This window comes from Carcharhinus amblyrhynchos, chromosome 1, assembly GCF_965287045.1.
Source record: "Carcharhinus amblyrhynchos chromosome 1, sCarAmb.v2.hapA, whole genome shotgun sequence".
Taxonomy (NCBI): Eukaryota; Metazoa; Chordata; class Chondrichthyes; order Carcharhiniformes; family Carcharhinidae; genus Carcharhinus; species Carcharhinus amblyrhynchos.
Window position 1 is genome coordinate 79178793 of NC_137324.1, and position 19987 is coordinate 79198779.

Genomic DNA, 19987 nt, shown 5'->3' on the forward strand with positions numbered 1-19987 from the left:
AAATTAGAACATGGAAGAAAAAATGTATATCTCGTACCTGTTTTTACTTTGTTTTCTGACATCCTTTTAAACAGTGATGTACTTGGGTTTGTGAGCAGCAGCTGCATCAGTGGTGCAGTTGAACTGCAGGGCAATGTTTAATGGCTTTTCTGCACCTGCAGCTATAGAATTTTATTTTGACACCTGGCTTCATCACTTATTTACCCTTCCCCCTTCCTTTTTAAAAAGAACAATTTTTCTCTGCTATCTTAGTCCAATTCCTGTTGATATATAGATATGTTAGTGATATGAAAGGAGTGACCAGTAGGGATTCTTTTGTCCCTTTTGCTCAATTAGATTCAATATCGTCACTGCTACGTGTTCTATCTTTGATTCAAACAAAACATGAGCTAGCTTCCAGTCATAGGCATCCCTGAAGAAGTTGGGTAGCAAAACAATTCTTTTCACTTTGCCCAATTAAATCAAATGAAGGAACATGAAATAAAGAACTGTGTTTTGAAAAGTAAGGCTATAAGCAAATAGTAAAACACATTTCAGTACCTGATGTTTTATTTTACTGCATTGGAAAAAAACAGAATTTTAGCAGTATATTCTGCTAAACTTATTTTTCAATATTATGTATCTGTATCAAGCCTAATTACTGATTATTCTTTGGGATTTATGTTAATAACTGGAACAAGAAACTTAATCATAGATGCAAGTTGTGATAAAGCAATCCTTTTTTAATCTTCATTGTTTTGTTCAAGTTGATACACTGCAATAAAATCTTTAAAAAAGATACAATGCCAAATTAATGTTGAGCAGAACCTTTGGTTTGGTTCGTGATTTAAGACTTTAACACATATATGCAAACCCTCCTTAATATTCCGGTTACATAGCTTTTGACAGTAAATTTCTTGTATATGTGCTTGTATGCATCAGTTTAATATTTATTGCAAGCATTATTTTGAATAGCATTTTAGTAATCAACGTAATAAACTTAATTACTTTATAACAGTAGTAATTTTTTCTTCTGTCATAACTAAAATCCTTTTAAAAGGTTGTTGGTTTGTAAGCAGGGGAGAGGGGGCAGACTAGAAATGAGCACCATTTTTAGTTACTGTTTAACACTAAAGGTGCTTTGGCAGAACACAGCCTGTGGCATAGGACCACCCTGTATTCAGTCACTGTCCCCACACCTCTCTGCCTCTTCCATTCACACAAGCAGCTGCACTGCAAAGTTTTTCAGAAGCCAGTCAAGAGTAAAATTCTACCTCATTTGTCTTCCAGACACGAAGATCGATCGAGAAGTTATTAGAATGGGAAAACAATAGGTTATACCACAAGGTGAGTGCCGCAGGGAGCAACTTTAGCATGGGGTTCAGACCATTGGGGACTGAATTGCACAGTATGGAAACAGATGCTTTTGTTGGTAGAAAAATATGAAAGATGGATAAATGGGTTTGTCTGGATGTAGGAATAAAATGGAAGTCATTTTTCTTCCTTTTCTCCATTTCTTTTCCAGCTGTGCTTGCACTGGAGACTGAGCAAAAGGAAATGTGAAACCAATAACATGATGGAATATGTAAGTTAAAGGGCTGTTTTGTTACTTTCTCTATTAAATGATCATTTATTTTGCTTCTGATCTTATTCTTTCAGCAGTTATTAATCAGAAAGGTGTCAGCCTACTTAGTCGCTTGAGTGGAAAAATTTATTACGGTCCACAGATGCACATATTCACGTGCAAGGCAGATTTATAAAGTTATGAATGGTCTGAAAACAAGGCTGCACTGTGCTCTGAAAATAATAAATTAATTGATAGAATGAATTAACAGAGATGTATTAAGGGAAGTGATATGTCTATCCAAAAAGAGGAATCTTTATACAACTTCATCACAAAAATCTTTAAACATGATTTAGCTAACCATGCAAAGTAAAATGGTAATCTCTCTTTCAAGCACATACACACTGCAATAATCCACTGGAACAGTGATGGGTCCCAAGACAGCCAAGTAAAACCATTGTTGCAATTAATGATTAGACAAGCAACTATTTATTAACTCTTTTTTTCATCAAATTTGTGATTAAAGCAAAATTTGTATCCATGCAGTTTCCATTTTTGTTTTGAAGACACCAAAGGAAAACTGTTTAGGTAATTTGGTAGTGCATCTATCACGGATTTTACTTTCTGAAATGCTCTGATTATTTGTAAAATTGGCATTGACTAGTCAAAAAACAGGGTAGCAGCTCAAATTGTGACAAATTATTGGAAAAGAATTTAACTCCCACAGTTCCTCCAGCTACCAAATATTATTTGCATTCAGGTAAGCTTAGCAACTTTTCTTGCTATACCCCATTTGCCAAGTCCCTATAGGAAGGGGCACATCATTTGCTGTCACTCTTGTACGCCTGGTAATGATCTTGGTTTAATATAGGAAGACTTGACGAGGGAGTGACAGGAATGGGGAACAAATTAAGGATAACTTGTTAACATTGAATATTTCAGGCAGATGGCCAATACTTAAATGATGTTTATCCTTTGTCCAAATGCGGTGCTGTTTAATATTTTTTAAAATCTTAAACTCATCACTTTGACTATACTTTATATATAAATTGCATTGTGCCTACTGCATTTAGTTACAAGATCAGACCTCTTGTTTCTCTGTTTTGCTCAATTTGACACATTGTTTTGTTGCATCCTAACTTCTAATCTATTTCATTTTAATTGAATTATTTTAAAAATTGCACAATGATTTCGGGGAATTTTCATTCTAAAATTGTGTCTCTTTCTGTTCTAAGGAAACTTAGATTTTGAAAGCCATTATATTTAAATAGCAATTTCACTCCTTGTTTTGCTGTTAGAAAATGTAACATTTAAAACTTTGTTTCCATGTAGAATTTCACAAATGTTAGTTAACTTCTACTTAATGTCTTATTTAAATATCTGCTTTTCTCATCACCTTTCTTCTGTTAACCTTATTGAAAACCCTATTTGAAACCAAAGTCTACAAGATAACAAAGGCCTTTCAAAATGCTTTTTTGTGTGGAACAGCACCCATTCGCTGAATTGGTTGCTATAGATTATTTGTAACATCAGCAACTATATCAAACATGTTGATTTATGAGAATGTGAAAGGCACGTGAAGAGTTTTTTGTAATGCAAAGGAGGGAGGACCTGAGTGAGTTGTTAAAGGTTTTTCTCTTCATAGATAGCAATGTCATGTCCCTAGTCTCCAAACAAGAAAGTGTTTGAATTAAGATTCTTTCTTTGCTGGTGTGAACTGTTTTCTTTATAGTTGCAGCTAAAAAGTAACTAGTAATCCTATGTATACAAAGTCCTGAACTATTTTTAAATTTCATAAAATTGAAGTTAATGTTACATATTAATTTTAAATTATTTTTAGCAAAAGTGAGAATAATTAATTATAAATACTAAATGGAAGATAGCAGAAACAACAAAGCGCATAACTTTCATTCTGCACTTAGAAAAAATGTATCTCTGATTTTTAGTTTTATTTGAAAAAAATCATTTTGAAGTCCAGAGTTGAGACCTCCTATAGTCACTTACAACAGCAACAACCCCCACCCCCCGCAAACCTGGTCAGCAGTGTCTCCAAACAAGTGGAGTGCTGCCTCGTGTTTTTCTCTACCTAAGCAGATGCACAGCATCAAAAATAAATGACCACAATCATTGGTGTCATATTACTTGTTTTTCTGGACATGCACAGACTGCTCTAACTAGAGCAGCAAAATATTGCATTTACGTAGTGTCTTTAACATAACGTAAAATTAGACATTTCACAAAGGAGTCAGAAGTTGACTACAAGTAGGAATTGGAAATTAGAAAGGGTGACTGAAGGTGAGGTTCAAGAATCATAACCTTGTCTAGCACAGAAGGAAGCCACTTAGATTATGGTTACTATGCCCCTTGAAACTTTCATTTCCCTATTTTTCACGTTCTTTTTCTATTTTTATTAAATTCTGAAGTATCTATTCAGTTCTGTTATTCATTTCACTTGTTATGGGTTGCATTCCTGCTATTCCTAACAGCTTTCTGCATTTTTAAAAAATCTCTTCTGAACCTCTCCCTTTTCGGCTGTCTGAAATTTATACCCTACAGTTACTGAATCAATAGCCCGTGAAAATAATTATCCCCACGTACATTAGGAAATAAGGTCTTCATAATCTTGAATATGCTACCAGATGCCCTTTTGACCTTCACTGCAGAATGAAATTAAATGAAATATATTGAAAAGAGCTGAAATTTTTCTTTTTTTCTCACAATTAATTCTTTCTTGTCTAATATTATGGGGAGGAAGTGGCGGAGTAGTGTAGTCACTGGTCTAGTAATCCTGAAACCCAGGGTTATTCTCTAGGGACCCAGCTTTGAATCTCATCATAGCAGATGTAATTTCAATTCAATAAATACCTCAAATTAAAAAAATGTAATCATGAAATCATTCTATTGTTGTAAATGTCATTCAGAGAAGAGAAATGTGCCTTCCTTACCAGATATGGCTACATGTGACTCCAGACCGACAGTCTTCTGAAATGGCCTAGTAATACACTCCATTGTATCAGATTGCTTAAATACCTCAAAGGAATAAAACCGAATAGACCACCAAGCTGATCTCAGCACCAGAATCGCCAGCAACAAACTTAGCTCTATCAACCCTCCAGAGCTCTCCTTACTGACAGCTGGGGTCAAAGTTAGGAGAGCTATCTTGCAGATTAATCAAGTTTTAGACTTGCTGTACTCCTAACCAAGCTGTTCTAGTGCAACTATGTAAGAAGTCTCACAACACCAGTTAAAGTCCAACAGCTTTATTTGGTAGTAAATGCCACTATAGCACACCTGGTACAACTACAACAGTGGCTGCACTGTGAAAGATTTCTCTGGTACATCCTGTACACACAAAGAAAGAGGGCCAGAATGTGTTGAGTTTGTGTGAAAACTGGAGTAATTCACATTTTTTTTCGTGAGGGTTCAGAGAATCTCCCACTGTATGCACGTCAAAGGCCACCAGCGTGAATATCATTTAAAACTAGGGGGTGGGGCCTATTCCCGCTGGAGAGTCTGAAATCAACGCGCTGCGGGGATAACTGCGCATACGTCGATCTGTTGGTGCCGATGTTGGCACACGTGCAGTGGCCCTGTACTGATGGCCTTCTAGTTGCTAGCCAGCTTGATCACTCGCTGGGTTCCTGGCCATTCCTGCGTCCAGCCTCGAGCTTTGACAAAGGGTCACCTGGACTCAATGTCAGCTCTTTTCTCTCCTTACATGTGCAGCCAGACCAGCGTTTTCTCTTTTGACTCACGTTTGGTTAGGTTTTATTAGTGAAAATTTCCAAAAATATCAAGCTAATAGTGCCAAATCTCTTCAGAACTTTCCAGAAAAATATTCAAAAGATCATTTGTTGGCATTATTCAAAATCAAATTAAATAAGAATTATGTTAAAACATGTAGATGCTGCTTTTATACTCAACTTCTTTCTGCTTATATTAGCTAGGTGTTTGTGTAGTGCTAATGATACTGTTGAATATTTGTAATCTTGATTATTGTTAGTCACATGCTGGGGACATTGTTGACTAATGACCTTCAAGTCAAAGAAAGGTATACTAAATGGTGTGATGTTTGCTGGCTCACTCCTTCAATCTTGTTAAAACATGATTGGGAATAAACTATTAAAAGAATAGGGACGGCATGGTGGCATAGTGATTAGCACTGCTGCCTCACAGCTCCAGGACTTGGGTTCGATTCCCAGCTTGGGTCACTATCTGTGTGGCGTTTGCATGCTCTCTCCATATCTGTGTAGATTTCCTCTGGGTGCTCTGGTTTCATCCCACAGTCTAAAGGTGTGCAAGCTAGGTGCATTGGCCATACTAAATTGTCCCTTGGCGTCCCAGGATGCATAAATTAGAGGGATTAGTGGGGATATGAGGATAGGGCCTGATGGGATTGTTGATGCAGACTTGATGGGCCGAATGGCCTCCTTCTGCACTTTAGGGTTTCTATGCTTGTACTGCTTTTGTAATCATGTTTTTAATTGCTTCTTTCTCAGGTCATCTTAATAGAGTTTTTACCGAAGACGCCAATATTTCGACCAGACTAGCAACAGATTTTTCAGAGACTTGTTGAAGTGTGTTGTCCTTCCAATGGTGCCTTGCTTGGTACTCCTAGTGAAGATTGTCAGTCTCACAGATTCTTATGGTTATTATCCAGTTTTTCTGTCCATATGTTTTTGCTCAAGTTAGTTGTTTTTGTATTTCTCATAACTTACATTCCAAACTTTCTTTCTATTAGTTGTCCACTTGATGCATTGATCTTGTTTTTCTTCTTTGGATCTCACCACTCTTCCAAAATGCTTCTAATAGTCATCTGACTGTCTCCCTTTAATGCTTCTTGATACAGATTTCCTTTTGCACATTCAACAACTTTTACAAGACTCACTAAAATTATCTAAAATTGTTCTATGGTCATTAAAATAATCAATTTGGTAATGCCTGTGAATCACCCCACATTTTCCTAGGAGATTTTTGATAATGAATTAAAATTATAAGTTGGATTTTTTAAAAGGATCAACTTTTCTGCATGTTCCATTCTTCTCCCAATACCTGAAGAGCCAAGTAGTTTCTCCATGCAGTATTCTTATTTCATTTTGATATAACACTTTTCTCCTTGTCCTTTTAAAATTGAACTTGAGATCTACTGTGCACGTATTCAGAAACACATTCTACCGTAGCTACAGAAGTCACAACGTTCATGTGAAGAAATCATGTCATCTGGCTCTGCCTATACCCTGAATATTGAACTCAAAACAAAGGGAATAAAATACCTTAAAGTAATACTGTAGCAAAATCAGATGAAGGCTTTTGCATGCATTGTCTGGTTGTTTGGAGCCAAGACTGTGAAAAATGCAGCAGTATCACAATTGAAAAATGGATATTTTGTTCATGTAGCTGCCATAAATTATGGCTTTTACGACTTCTGTTACTTTATTTGTTTACTTTTTTTCTGCACAATTTAGATTTTCATATAGATGTGTAGATTTTTGTTGCCTTGTACAGATGTTAACAAATAGTTCATTGTGCGGACTTATGTATATTGTATAGATTTTTTTGGTTAGGTCATATATTATATATATATATATATATATATTCTGCACCTCAGATAGTGGAACCTGTCAATGTATTCAAAGAGGTGCTGCTTTCCACTTAGTATTTCACTGAATACTACCAGGACTTATGGTGCAGGTTAATGTTTTTATATTTTTAGCTTTTTTAATTATAGTCTTGCTGAGAGTTCTAGAAAGTCAGTTATTTCAGAGGTTGGTCCCTGATACTTAAAGGGTCAGTTTTTACTGTTAAATACAATATCTGGAACATTTGGAATTTATACAAAATTAAATTCCCATATGTTGTTAGCACCTTTGGCTGATGTTGAAAAATTATACACAATTAGCTATTTCTTGTATTTGTTCCCAATATCCTTCAATGATCAGTTTGTGAAGTATATGAAAATTGAATGATCAGATTTGATCAAAAGTGTGCAATTGTCCAACACATCTATAATTTCTTAATTACAAAAAAGCTTCATAATTGACTTGAGAATTTTGCTGTATGTAATGATGTATTACTGTCCCAGTCAGTATGCATGTATACTAAGCTGATACCTAATCTGAGGTACAGGGTGGGGGAAAAGATGGGGAATTCACTGAACCTTCTTTTACATTCTGGATAACAAAACGCCTCATTCTGCTGTGATAAAGAAATTTTTTTTGTGTAAATGTTACAATAATCTGAAAGACCAAAGTTAATGAAAGTTTGTTTGATAAATAGCAGTTTGGTAATTTATCTGATTCGTTCTCTCTGTAGTAAAACATGTCCATTTATTGCCTCCCAAAAACTGTACTACCTAGTCAATGAATTAATCGTGTAATCATTTTATAAGCAATAATGTTTCTGTTGAAGTATGGTCACTTGACAGCTGTTCATCTTGTATTGCTGGCTAATTATGTCAGCCAGATCATATGCACATTCAGATGTTATGTTTGCTCTGTTTTTATTGCATTTATGTCTCTTTGTGCTCTCCATTTACTTCAAATTCACTTAGATTATGTGGCTGAAAGTGACTCTCCTAAGAGCAATGTACACAGAAAACAATTGACTACAAATGGATAAATGAGAACGAGTTATTTCAGAAATAAAAGACACTGGTCAGAAATATTTAACGCTGAAATATTAATGCTACTTTATCTTAAATATGAATGCAGATTTGTCATGATTTCATCAAAGTAGTGGAACACATTGTTCATTAGTTGGAAGACCAGCACTGCCTATCATTCTTTTGAGTTTGAATGAGTTTCAGCAATTTTTTTTTTTGTGGGCCTGTGGGTAACTACCTCACATGATCAATGTTATACTTTGGAGAAGAACAAAATCATTACCGGCCTAAATCTTGCTACAGACACCAGTTGGCAGGCATGAAGTGATCTGAAACCTGGACTAAAGCATCGTCTTGGTTGAAAAGGACTAAATGTTAATGAGAAACTGCGCATGGAAAAAGATACATAAGCAGTGATAATAAATGTTTTTCCTTTCAAGCTAGTCCTATACAGCTATTCCTGATGGTGTTCAAAGCTTGGTCTAGTAGCTTTTTTATATATATAAATGCCAAATGCTATTTGGCTAATTGAGGCAGTTATCTTTGGAATTGGCCAAAACCTAGTACTTACCTAAGAGTAAAGATCTCAAAATCTAGGAATCGATGGCTTTCTAGTTGTAGGTCAAACCTGTTTAATCTTTACAGTGTAGATTTTATGTAACAGCAGCAAACTTTGAAAGATCTTACTGTACTGTAAATTTGGAATCTTTCTTGTGTAACTATTTTGTTATAGTTTATCAGAGAACCTGACCCAAGACTGGAATTTTTGAAATTTGTTATACATATTTGCAAAAATTAAAACATCAGCCTTGTATCATTACACCTTTTGTGAATTGATGCTGTTTTCTCCGCAATAATTTAATCCAGATTTTAGAAATTTGTGGAAAGTCAATTTTAAAATTTTCAGTGAAATTCATTTTGTTTAGATGTGAATGCAAAATTAACAGATGTGAAAGATGCACGTTGATGCTTTCTAAACAATCTAGCAATTATGAGAAGGATTTCCACCAGTGCATTGTAGGAAATCATAAGTTGTTTATAAAGAATTAACTCTGATTTCATATGAAAGTTCACAGAAGAATTAGTTGCTGAAGGAGAATTCCTGAGAAATGTTTTCCCTGATGGCAGTTAATGGAAATCCTTTACAAGATATTCACTGTGCATTTATTACTGAATTAATTATGTAATCAACCACATGGTGTGGTAAACTAGCGCATTTATATCAAAAATGCAATATTCACATTTTCTAACTAGGTGAGTTGAAATTGTTTGAACTCAACTGAATCTCTTTATCATTGTAGAGAAGAGGGGAAGAAAAGAGAGAAGTTATGTTTGAAGGAGTTGAGTGCTGCGATGGGGATTACTGTTTTTACGGAAGTATATGATAGGTTTTTAGAAAGCTTGTCATGTGTTGGTGCAGGCTTGGTGGGCAGAAGAGCCTGGTCCTGTGCTGTACTGTTTCCTGTTTCTTTATAAGCCATGCTTGGAGAACACCAAATAAAGTCCTCATTTTAAAATGAATTTTGTGCCCATAGCAAGAATACAAGATTGGAACCCAAGTTCCAGTATCCTAGTGCTAATTTTTTACAGGTGAAATTGGTATTCCCAAATTCCCTTCCTGTCGCCATTTGGATACTGAAGTGGTTACTAAAGGAGCTCTGAGGCCAATAGATGAAGTAACCTGGTTGACTGCACATACTTAAATTTTCAAAAACAAAAGAAGGTAACCCTATGGACTAATGGACAAATTTTATTTTATGAGGAAGTTATTACATTTTTGTAGGCAATAGGCTATTTTTCAAATTCTTCAGAGATTGCATGGATCAGTATTGGGACCACTGTTCTTCAGTATCATTATTAATGAATTGGGAAAAGGCAGCACAGTCAGGAGGACAGCTTGTCCTATGACCTCTTGAACCTGTTTTTCCATTCAAGAGGATCTTGGCTGACCTTTGACCTCCAATTCCATTTTCCTGCTGTATCCCATATGCCAAAAATCTATCAATCTCAGGCTTGAACTTACTCACCATCTGAAGATCCGCATCCCTCTGGGATTGAAAATTCCAAAGATTCATATTCATCTGAGTGAAAAATATTTTCCTCATCTCGGACCAAAATAATCAATCCCTTATCCTGAGAATTTAGCCATGTCAAATGATTTCCTGGCATCTCTTGTCAAGCTCCCTTAGAAATTTATATGTTTCAAGGAGACTGCCTTTTATTCTTCTAAATTTTAGAGACTATATGGCCATTCTAATCGATCTCTCCTCATAGGGCCAACTTCTCACCCCAGGAATCAATTAATTTGAACCTTTTTTTATAAGTTCTTAGGATGTTGACATCACTAACAAGGACAACACTTGTTACCCATCCTTATAATTGCCTTTGAACTGAGTGGCTTGTGAGGCCATTTCAGAGGGTAGGTAAGAGTCAACCACAATCCTGTGGGTTTGGCATCAGATGTAGGCCAGGCTGGATAATTAAGTCAAATTTCCTTTCCTGAAGGACATTAGTGAACTAGATGGGTTTTTACAACATGTGATAATTCATGGTAACTATTTCTGAGACACGTTCTTTAATTCCAGATTTATCAATTGAATTTCAATTCCATCTGAGTAATAGCCTAGGCTTCTGGGTTACCAGTCTAGTGACATTCCCAGTGTAGCACTGCCTCTAAAGCACAATCATTCTACCTTTAGATATGGAGATCAGAACTTCATAGTGGTGCAGGTGTACAATTGCAGCAATACTTCCTTGTGTACGCCAACCCCCTCCAATAAGGCCAGCATGATATTTTGAGTTTCATGTGTAAGGATGCTCAAATCTCTTAACACCAACTTAAATTGTTTCTCACTATTTAAAGTTTAGTTTCTCCTTTTCCATCCAAAATGAATAGGTTTATCTTTCCCTATGTTATGCTCCATCTGCCATCTTGTGTCACTCAGTTAACTCATCTGTATCTCTTTACAGACCCTTAGTCTTGGCTTTCTTTTTGTATTGTCAGAAAAATTAAATTAGTCTCTGTCCCCCTCTAAGTCATTAAAATAGATTGTAAATAGCTGATACTCCTGTACCTACCCTCATGAATCTTGAAGTTACACCCTGCTAACCTGTAAATGGCCTATTCATATTCTGTTTTATGTCCTTTAACCAATCCACTATCCATGCTAATACATTAAGTCTAAACCCACCATGAGCTGTTGTACTAAATTTGAAGACTGAACAGAGTTCATCTAATTTCCATTTGGTATCACCAGTATAGAGACTGCTGCATTGTGAGCAGAAAATGTAGTATACTAAATTGAAAAAAGTGAAAGTAAGTTACTGGTTCAACAGGAAAGAATATTTGATGTCCTGGGCAATGGGAAGGGAGGAGTTAAAAGGACAGGTATTGCATCTGCTATGCTTTGAAGGCAAGATACCATGGTATGGGTAGAGGTGTCGGGTGCAATCGAGTGGACCAAGATATTGTGGAGTAAATGGTCCCAGTGACATAGTGAAAATGGAGGTAATAATGTGTTTGGTGATGGCATCATGCTGGAGATGGAAGGCATGACAGAAGATGATTCTTTGAATGTGCACTATGGATGTGAAGATGAGAAGCAGATGGAGGAAAAGGGCTGAAAGTGTGTGTGTAATGGAGTAGGCACACTCCTGTCATAAACACAATGGAGTCAAATTCTCAGTTGAAGAAATATTGGAAGAATTGATACTGTCACAACAAATGCAACAGAGATGGAACAAATGGGAGAATAGAGTAGATTCTTACAGGAAGCAGGTGGGAAGAAGTGTAGTCAAGGTAGCTGTGGGAGTGATGCGGACTTATTATGGTGGACATTGGTCGAAAACCCATCCCCAGAAATGGAAACAGAAATATCCAGGAAGGGAAGAATCAAAATTGGGCTGTGTGAAAGCAAAGGAAGGGTGGAAATTGAAGCAAAGCTAATGAAGTTTTCCAATCTGGGGCAATAGCTGGAAACTATACCAATGCAGTCATATGCTAGAATAAGATGTAAGGGAGGGACCTGAATAAAACTGGAACAAAGGCATATGTAGCAATACTTCTTTATTTTGGAGAAGTAGAGTCAAAGGAAAAATTGTTCAACGTGAGCAGTTAAGCCAGGCAGATTAGATCTCAGAAGAAGTCGTACAGACTTGCAGTTAACTCTTTCTCTCTCCACAAACTGCCAGACCTGTTGAGTTTTTACAACATTTCTGTTTTTATTTCAGATTAGGATACTGTTGGATGGGGACTGGTTGGGTCTCCGTTTAAGGAAGAAGCATCAAGCCTTAGCCCATCTAGTGGAAGTTGGAGAGTTTGAACTTTCTTGATGAAAAGGAGACACTTCATTTACAACCTGAAAACTGCTGTAGCAAAGGGCATGGAAAGAGACCTGCATGTGGGTGGGAAGAAATTGCATAATAAATCAGGTAGGAGCAGGCCTGAAAGGACTGCTGCTAGACCCAGTCTGTAAATCTTGAGCAGGAGGTAGAAGTGGGCTATCCTCCAGGGCTGGGAATAAAGACGTCTCAGTATTCGGAAGGGACCTTGCATTTTGTGACACCCTGTCCACTTCTCAACCCATCCGGCAACCCCTACCCAATATTCCTTCCCTTTTCAGAGTGACGTAAATCAGAGCAGTGTAGGTAGGACATTTATACCTCCTTAAAGTCTGCTTGACTATTCAACAAACTCATGACTAAGATATCTCAAATCCACCTTCCTGCACTATCCCCATAATTACTGTTAAAATTCCTCTTTTCAATCATAAACAACTGTTTCTGGGAGGTGTATGGCATGGTAGCACACTGGTTAGCACCACTGCTTCAGAGACCTAGGTTCTATTGCAGCCTGAGATGTTTGCATGTTTTCTCCAGGTGCTCCTCCCACAGATATGTAGGTTTGGTGGATTAGTCATGGTAAATATGAAGGGTTACAGGGTTAAGGCAGAGGGGTTGGGTAAGATGGTGACTCAGTGGGCCAAACTGCCTCTATCTGCACTGTAGGGATTCTATGGACTGTCCCATTATTTCAAGAATGTGGCTTCATTTTATAAATTTCCTAGTCAGGAGAAACATTTTGAAGTCCTTTTCAGAATTTTAGATGTTTCAGTTGGATCATGTCTCATTTCTGTCAGAAAAACAAAAGCCTAATCTACCCTCATAGAACAAATCTCATCCCAGCATTAGTTCACCCATGTAAAACAAATCTCATCCCAGGAACAGTATTGTCCGCCTTTGTTGCACTCCCTCTAAGGCAAGTATGTACGTACTTAAGTAAAAAATATACACACACCATGCAGGCGTGATCTCACCTATATATAATGTATGATTATAATGACTTCTTTACTCTTATTAACCAAACCCTTTGTAACAAAAGCTAGCATAAAATTTGCCTTCCTTTTTTTTTGCTGTATCTGCATTCTAACTTTGTGATTCATGGACAAGGATGTACAGTTCCCTCTGAATGCAAACGTTTTCTTGTCTCACCATTCAACAAATAGTATGTTTTTCTTCCCTACACTTCATCACATTGTATTCCATTTGTCATGCTTTTGCTCATTTATCTAACCTATCCAATTCCAACATCATGCAATTGCCAATTTCATCCTCCATAAAAGACTTGTAGCACATCAGCTTCACTACACGAACCAAAATCCAGCCCCTGCATATCCCGAGTTCATGATGTGGATATGCTGGCGTTGGACTGGGGTAAACACAGTAAAAAGTCTGACAACACCAGGTTTTAGTCCAACCGATTTATTTGATAGTAAACTCACTAGCTTTCGAGGGGATTCCCTCTTCGTCAGGTGAATGGAGAGTTCTGGCCTCAGACAAAGTATATAAAGCACAGACAGTTTACAGAATACTGATTAGAATGCAAATCTTTACACCTAACCTGAACAGCAGGTTTTATATGCTTTATATGCTTTGTCTGAGGCCAGAACTCTCCATTCACCTGATGAAGAGGGAATCCCCTCGAAAGCTAGTGCGTTCACTGTCAAATAAATCAGTTGGACTAAAACCGGGTGTTGTCAGACTTTTTACTGTGTTTATCCCGAGTTCCTCATTTGCAATCTTGGCGAACAATCATTTATGGCCTCAAATATTTTTCAACTGCCAGGACCTCAATAGTCGATTGCTTAACATCATTCTAACCAGTCCCCATCGACACTCGTTTCGCCGAGAGTTTCTCCTGCTTTTCCTGAAATGTTTAATATTCAATTAAGATTTTTGGGCGCTTTGAACATTCAGAATATACACAGAGGCTGCAAGTGCCGACATTCTAGTGACTTTCTGTTGCATTCTGACGTTTGATGTCTGGCTAGAAAATGCTGGAAGATCTCAGCAGGTCTGACAGCATCTGTGGAGAGAGAACAGGGCTAATGTTTGAAATCTGAATGACTCTTGGTCAAAAACTGAAACGCCTGACTGGTGTGTGTTGTATGTTAAAGCAGATCCCGAGGCCAAAGTGGCAGTCCATTTGACTGGATTTTCATTTATTTTTGTTTTGTCTGCGGCACGTTAAAAGTGGGACTGGGAAATTTAAGTTGATTCCGCAATGTTTTATCGTGAATTACTTTGCTCCCGGGTTTCGCACTACCCGATGATATTCAACCCGCTTTGGGCATTGGGGTTCATTAGCCTGACTGCAAACCGCTTATTTAAAAATAATGTTCTCCAGTGTATCGTAGTCAATGGACTGAAAATGCAGCATGTGTGAAACCAGACAATCTCAAAAAGGCGAAATGACCCAAAATTGTAGAACAGTAAATTTACTGGGGACATTCAGCTACTCCCACTTCCACAAGTAAAACACTGAAATATTGAGGACACTAGGACTCCCCATTTTTTTCGTATTGTCTCTTCATGTGGTTATTATTTTAAAGAAACTGTGGCACAGCTTCGACCTTCCTTATAATTGCATTTGAAGTACACTAGAGTGTTGAATAAAATTCTGCATTTTCACACTTTATTTTTTGCCCCCAATTCCTGCCTAATTCAGTAAAATACGGGGGAATTATAGGGGACACTCTCTGCCGTTGTAAAAGTGCATAGAAAACAACAATAACAAAACGTTTATCGATGTAATCAGATTTGGCATACACATTCAACTGTAAAACGTAAAGTGGGCACTGTTTTGTTGCAGTGTGGAAGGTTTCGCCCTCCACATAAACGTCCCTCGGGCGGATTCTGCTGGAAATCAAACGCTAGGAAGGAGAGGCCTCTTGTTGCACATTCATTAGTAGCTTAGCTTCCAGTTAGCCGGGGTGTAGTACAAAGTTGCTGAGAAGAAAAGTTGCACGATCGATTTAATATAGCCGATTGTCTAACGTGTGAAAAAGAGTAACAATTCTGTGAGTTAATTTTGAATTTTTCATAGTCTGTCTGCCTGCTAGGTATTGTCCTGCATTCGCGCAGATAAATGCCCATTCCATGTGGGCTGTTCGATCCTAAATGCTCTCGCCGTGACACTCGGCTCTCCTTTTGCAATCAAGATTATGTTGCTAAGGAGATTTGCTTTACTGTTACCACTGATTTGTGTTAATACGTATTGAATACCTCTTAGTATTCTTTCAGACAAGGGCGAAGGAAAACTTTCCTAAGTTTCGGAATTTACATTACAAATGAATCGGTCGTGTAATGAAGCCGATATAAAGTGCGAAAGAGAAAAGAGGCTAAAGAAGGGCACTCATGTGAGAAATGAAGTGAGCTGCAGGCTGCTGTTGTTGAGTTGAGAGCGCTCAGAATCAGCTGGAAGAGGGGGAGAAAGGAGATCGAGCGACTCCATCAGCACCGACCACCCACTCACTCAAACCCTCTGCACAAAATCATTAGTACGTTCCGGACAAAATGCTGAAAAATCTAGCAACGACTTTGGTTCACCTACCCTCCGCTTAAGTACATTTTTAAACAATCCAGTGAAACTGTATTAAGATGAAGTGAAATTCATTTTGTAGAATTGATTGGAACCAGTTCCATCCTACTCTTAACATGTTTTCAAGAGTAAATATTACTGCTTCTAAGAACGGGCTCTGATTTCTTTCGGGTCATTTCAATCGAGTTTCTTGTAAATTATTGTGAGAATTGTGTTAATGGACCTGGAATAGGCTTCCTTTGTACAATCCATTTTCACTAAAAGGGGAACGATGTCGAACTTTTAATATCTTGCCCAGTACAAGCACCGTAGTCCAAAGTGGTCAACAGCAGTGAATGAAACTTTCGAAACATTCGTTTTATAGATAGTACATAGCAATTACATCGGTTATAATTGCAGTCTACAGCAACAAGAACAGTCTGTTCTGGTCTGCAATTATTCAATTATGCCAGCATGTTACTGTGGCTTCTTTCTCTAAAGAGTACAATCCAACTTCAAGAAAATTGAAAATAGATCAATAATATTCCTATACTGTAGAGAATTCTAGAAACATGCTATTTATTTTCCCTAACTCTTAAGTTCCTCCCTTGCAAAAGCCCTCAGAAAGGATGCTGTGTAATTCTTTTAAGTATTGAGCTTGAATACTGTAATTCATGTAGGCTATCATTAGCAGCTGTTTTCTACAGTACTAACTTTATCTCCAAACAAATATAAAAATATACATTAAGCAGTAAGACTCAAAATAAGCTTGACCGAGATCTATGTACTATGGGTAATCAGTCATCACAAATAAGTAAGACCTGTGTAAGTATCCATGGTTTCTTAGAATCATAGAATCCCCACAATTCAGGAGGAAATCATTCGGCCCATCCAGCCTGCACCAACTGCAATCCCACCCAGGCCCCATCTCTGTAACCCCACGTATTTACTCTGCGAATTCCCCTGACGCTGAGGAGAAATTTAGCATAGCCAATGCACCTGACACACATCCTTGGACGTAGGAAGAAACTGGAGCACCCAGAGGAAACTCACGCAGTTGCAGAGAGAACGTGCAAACTCCACACAGTCATCCAAGGCCAGAATTGAACTCAGGTCCCTTACACTGTTGGGCAACAGTGCTAACCACTGTGCCAGTATTGTTATTGTTTTCAGTATTTTTGAAACTTCAGAAACTTGCAATGAAAATGCATGTTGTTTTATATGTTCATATATCCCAAGACATATTGCTGAGGTGTGAGAAAAACAGAGGCCAAGCCAAAGGGTGGCATGGTGGCATAGTGGATAGCACTGCTGCCTCACAGCACCAGGGACTCAGGTATAATTCCAGCCTCAGGTTACTGTCTGTGTGGAGTTTGCACATTCTCCTTGTGTCTGCATGGGTTTCCTCTAGGTGCTGTAGTTTCCTCCCACAGTCCAAAGATGTGTGGGTAAGGTTGATTGGCCATGCTAAATTGACCCTAGTGTAAGGGGGATTAGCAGGGTAAATATATGGCTTTACGGGAATAGGGCCTGCATGGGATTGTGGTCAGTGTATCTTGATGGGCCAAACAGCCTCCTTCTGCACTTTAGGATTCTATGATTCAAAGAAGGAGATTGGATGAGCAAAAAAGAAGTAGTAATAGATGAATATTAAAGAAGGTTTTTACGCAGAAGAATAAGGAGGAAACGAAAGGAAGATAGTTCTGGGAGCGGAATCCGGAGACAGCTCGACAGCCGGAAGTACAGCTACCAAAGGTGGGGCTTAGGTACAAAAGTTCCCCTTCAAACCATGATGTTATTTTGCCATTCAATGAGTTCCATATCCCTTAATATTCCGACATAACAAAAAAATCTCTCATATCCGTGTTTAAAATTTGAACTGATACAGCCTCAACAATCTTGGGGAAGAATTCCAGGTTTCAATTTCCCTTTCTGTGGGAAAAGTGTGTCCTAATTTCACTACTGCGTAGCCTAGCTCTTATTTTAACATCATTCCCTGTTGTTCTGGATTCTACTATAAGAAGAAATAGGCTAGGTAGATACAAGTGACTGGAATGAGTCATGAAGAACAACTTTAAAATTGGGGTGTTTTTAAAATTATGTAAACTTTTTGAAGGGAAAGCCATGTAAGAATATATATTCTGGTTAGCAAATCAATGGCATTAAAAGGTTCATCACAAGAAGAATATGAATAGACAAGTGAAAGAAGTGCTTTCACACCGCCTCTAAGAACATGGAATGCTTTTCTTAAGTCTAACTTAATTTAATAGGGAATTGTGCACGTATTTGAAGAGGAACATGATGGGGGAAAGGACAGAGAAATGGGATTTTCATGTGAAAAGTTAGGACTGGCACAGGTGTAATAGCCTGTGCAGCCTCACAAGTTCTATAATAGATGAATTAACCTAGAAGCAAACTTTCAATATGCTGAATTGAAAATTGAGTGTTCTATAAGCATTTTCTTGATGTACCTTTATGTGCATCACTTGAATCAATAGACATGGAGATTATTTTCACAGTTTATAATAAATGTAATCAATATAGAATATTATACATGTCTATAAATATATATAATAGTTAAGCCTTCCTTTCCTTTCCTCCTTAGCCTCCTGCTTAAAAACCCTCCTTAATATTCATCTATTACTATTTCTTTTTTACCCACCTAATCTCTCCTTCTTTGGCTTTGTTTCTGTTTTCCTCATGCCTCAGTGACATGTCTTAGAACATACATATGAACATACAAACAACACACATATTGTAATTTTTTGAAGTTTCAAAAATACTGAAGACAAGAAACAAGTCTCACTTATCTGTGATGATTGATATTCCTTAGCACACAGTCAACATGTTGCTTCTGTTTTTTTCCCCCAAGTTCTGTGATTGTGCTCGTTAAGAACATAAGAACATAAGAAATAGGAGCAGGAGTAGGCCATCTGGCCCTTCGAGCCTGCCCCGCCATTCAATAAGATCATGGCTGATCTGTCGTGGCTGATCTGTCGTGGCTCAGTTCCACTTTCCCGCCCTCTCCCCATAACCCTTAATCCCCTCTCTTATCAAAAACCCATCAACCCGCTTCTTAAAAATATTTAGCGAGGCAGCCTCCACCACTTCAACGGGCAGAGAATTCCAGAGATTCACCACCCTTTGAGTGAAGAAGTTCCTCCTCAACTCCGTTCTAAACCGCCCCCCCTTTATCTTGAGGCTGTGCCCCCTAGTCCTACTGTCTTTTTTGAGCGGGAAGAGTCTTTCCACCTCTATCCTATCCATCCCATTCATCATCTTATACGTCTCAATGAGATCTCCCCTCATTCTTCTAAACTCTAACGAGTACAAGCCTAGTTTATTCAGCCTCTCCTCATAGCTCAACCCCCTCAACTCCGGTATCAGCCTAGTAAACCTCCTCTGCACTCCCTCCAAGGCCAAAATATCCTTGCGCAGGTGCGGCGCCCAAAACTGCACACAGTACTCCAGCTGCGGCCTCACCAATGCCCTATACAGCTGCAGCAAGACCTCCCTACTTTTATATTCAATCCCCCTCGCTATGAGTCGCAAAAACCCAGCCTGCAGGTGCAGCAGGTGGTCAGGAAGGCGAATGGGATGCTGGCCTTCACAAGCGCAAGGGATGATTGTGCTTGCAAATGGAATTTTTTTTATCTTAGAAATTGATGTCCAAATTCCTGGAGTCTTGCTCTACTACCGAATGTGTGATAGAGTATAAGTTCCTCCAAGCCTTGAGCTGAAACCTGAGGATAGGGGTATTTGCATAAAAAGGCTTTGTGTCAGTGCCATTTTCAGCATTTAAAGAACAAAGAACCAATACAGCGTAGGAACAGGCTCTTCGGCCCACCAAGCCTGTGTCAATACACGGTTTCTGTCCCTCTGCTTGCTTCCTGTTCATGTAACTATCGAGATATGCCTAAAACATTGCTAACATGTTTGCTTCCACTACCTCCACAGTCAGTGCTTCAAGATGGTGTTGGAGCAT

General features: G+C 38.1%; 1 protein-coding gene across 1 annotated transcript in view; it reads left to right on the plus strand.

The window, feature by feature from the left end:
• The window catches only part of LOC145342189 (cysteine-rich hydrophobic domain-containing protein 2), a 68132-nt gene extending 59191 nt beyond the window's left edge, over nt 1–8941 (plus strand). Inside the window, exons 4-6 of the mRNA XM_080187529.1 lie at nt 1270–1326; nt 1505–1564; nt 6043–8941. Coding sequence (XP_080043655.1) covers nt 1270–1326; nt 1505–1564; nt 6043–6093 — 168 coding nt within the window. The 3' untranslated portion in view covers nt 6094–8941. The remainder of the gene's footprint in view (nt 1–1269; nt 1327–1504; nt 1565–6042) is intronic.
• The last annotated feature ends 11046 nt before the right edge of the window (nt 8942–19987 follow it).